The sequence below is a fragment of the Mesitornis unicolor genome, unplaced genomic scaffold (assembly GCF_000695765.1).
Source record: "Mesitornis unicolor isolate BGI_N332 unplaced genomic scaffold, ASM69576v1 scaffold3226, whole genome shotgun sequence".
Taxonomy (NCBI): domain Eukaryota; kingdom Metazoa; phylum Chordata; class Aves; order Mesitornithiformes; family Mesitornithidae; genus Mesitornis; species Mesitornis unicolor.
In genome coordinates, this window is record NW_010192815.1 from 17,950 (window position 1) to 20,771 (window position 2,822).

General features: G+C 37.1%; 1 protein-coding gene across 1 annotated transcript; it reads right to left on the reverse strand.

Moving 5' to 3' along the window:
- Positions 1–431: 431 nt before the first annotated feature.
- Positions 432–1,555, reverse strand: LOC104534189 (gastrotropin-like; the record flags this gene model as incomplete). The annotated part of the gene is made up of 2 exons (XM_010187220.1): positions 1,498–1,555; positions 432–607 (listed from the first exon to the last, which is right to left on the reverse strand). Coding segments are annotated over exons 1-2 (234 nt in total), but the record flags the coding sequence as incomplete, so codon positions are not given.
- Positions 1,556–2,822: the final 1,267 nt, after the last annotated feature.

Consider the following 2,822-nt stretch of genomic DNA (forward strand, 5'->3'; position numbering starts at 1 on the left):
TTGTTTAAGGCTCAGGCTCAGGTACCTTCAAAAGGTGGGCACTGCTGACAGGCATGGGAAGTGCTAGGGATCATCACATTCACCTCAGTGTGCAGCAGTTGCTGTATGGTGCTGGACAACGACACAGCTGCCAACCAGTTCTTTAGAGTTTTAATGAGCATTATGTTGGCTTGAGCTGAAACACCAGTAGATGACACTCTACCTTCATTCTTTATTAGTACGAACAGTTCTGAAGCTCTAGGTGGCTTTAAAATCAGATTTAGACATTTTGCTAGGGTATCAAGAAATGGGGGGGAAATTATATGTTTCTAAGCTATGACAGATGCAAAAAAACAATTTAAGGAAGATCACCTTGAGACAGATTTGATTTTCACCCTAAATTAAAAAAAAAAGCTGAGACAGCACAGAACTTAAGAGCTAAATTGATTTACTTTGAACTTTTTACCACTCATTGTCTCAATTTCTGCTTCCTTGCCAACTGTGAATGTGTTGGTCGTGGTGCAGCCTCCTGGGAAATGCTGCGTCCAGGTGAAGTCATTTTCTTTCTGCACCACCTCAGTGACTAATTTACAATTCCTTCCAATTTCAACCTTGTCACTGGGGAGGCCTTAATCAATAGAAACATACAGTTTATAAAATCTAATAGCCTACCAGCTATATTTGAATTGAAGCATGCTAATGGTATGTTTGTTCTCAGATATCGATGTTTGAGCATCTGATTTAGGTTTGTGTTTGTTTGTTGTTTTTTTTTCTTTTTTTACAGCAGTATCAAATTTCTGAGTTTAAATCACTGGTATAAAGAAAAGTATAGGTACATCAATGCCTTTGCTAAAATAATAAGCTTTGGTCTTGCATTCTTTTCCCTGAACAACCATACACAGAAGAAATGTATAGATACAAAGTATATATAAATATTCCCTGCTACTTAATCTACACATACAGATACATGGAATATAATGTCTATTAACTTGTGCCTTTGCTGTATCCCTGCACATGCTTATTTACTCTTTGCTTTTTCTTTTTAAACAAATGAATGCAAGCACTGAACTTATGTGCACAGATCATGGTGTCCCTAAGAGAGTTTACAGAGTAATCTCTGAAACAGGTTTGCAGAGTCTTCTGAAAGCATTCACAGAAACCTGTTCCTGCGTAAGATTTTGACAAGCCTTTTCACACTAAATTTATACTCCCACTGATGAATACTAAGGATGGAAAAAGGGACCTTAATGATCATTATAATGCAAACATCTTGGTCCTTCATTCTGCTGCCACTAAGAAGGAATAAATACTACTTCTGTAGAACAGGACTGTTTCCTGTGGCTGACAGTGATTCATGCAAGAATGAAAACTGAATCTCCTCGCTGAAGTGCAGAGCACTCCCACCAGTCTTAGCCCCGTTGATCTCAGCACATTTCAGTAAAACCCCCTTTAAAAAACAAAAAAAGTATTTCTAACTAATTTATAACCTTTAAGACTTACACCCCAAGACATACCTACCAATTTTTATCACAAATTCATCATCATCTTCGAATTCGTATTTGCCTGCAAATGCCATGTTGCCCTGGTGATGTGGCTGGTAAAGCAGAATAGCAGCTAGAACAAAGAAGAATGGATAAGTGCAGATGGCTCGAGGCCCTCATTTTTATAAACCAATCTGTCCAGTCCACCTATACTCACACCCCTTGGAAGTATACTTTTATGATCTATGCGAGTCACTACCATGGATGACTTTGACCTGTATGAAAATCAAGGTTGTAATTCAATTATACTTCCTTGACAACAGTCTGGACTTCAGGAGAAATCAAGGCCAAAAGCTCAGGTTCCATTTTAGTGCATATTTAAACAAAGCGATGTAATTTTACTTTCAAGATTCCACTGATTTTGCATTCAGGATGGAATAATGGTAAAATATGTTATAATGCAACATGGAGAAAACAGCTTCAAAGCAGTGTCCTGAGATCACAGCTTTGCTCTATTCAGAAGCATACCCTATATTAGTTAACATATGAAAATAAGAAACAAGCTGCACAGATTCCTAATTAAATCTGCTAAGTTAGGGGCAATGACAAGATTCTGGGTAAATTGCTGCACCTGCACATATCTTACATTATCTTCATACAGAGGAAAGAATTTTGAAATATTTCACACTACTTGGATGTTAAGCCCATTAGATAAGTCCGTGGCACCATGTTCCCATACCTGATTTAATATCAAGAGACAAATAGTGCTTTGTATTGCTTAGCAAATGTTTTCAGAAAGTACAAAAAATATACTTATTTTGGAAAAGCAGGGCTCCGATTTATGTAAGCTAACCACATGTTAAAAGTCAGGGAATCTGCTGGATAATTCAGAATGCATACAGGAGATGTCGTATGCCTAGTGAATCCATTGCCACACACAGACAGCAGGGTAGGAAATTCCCAGTTGCTGTGTATTGGCATAGCTCCACTGGCTGAGGATACAGAGCCACAATTTTTAATATGAACAAAAACATTCCTAGGATTTATGTGAAAATGGTGTCACAGATTGGAAATTTATTTTATATAATAAAGTAATAAATTTGGGAAGAACAGAAAATCTATTTCCTCACGGTTTTATAACAGTCTGGAGAAATAAGTGTTCAACAAGTTTTGCTGTATGCAAAGTGGGATCCATTTGTTAAATGCAATTAATTTAATCCCACATGCTAATGCAAGAACATGTCTAGAGTCAGGAAACTGATCAGAAGCAACACAGGAACATAAGATGGGTGATTTAAAACATAGAAAACAAAGGTCCATTAAACTTCATCATTTCTCTCCTTGGTATATTTTCAGATTAAC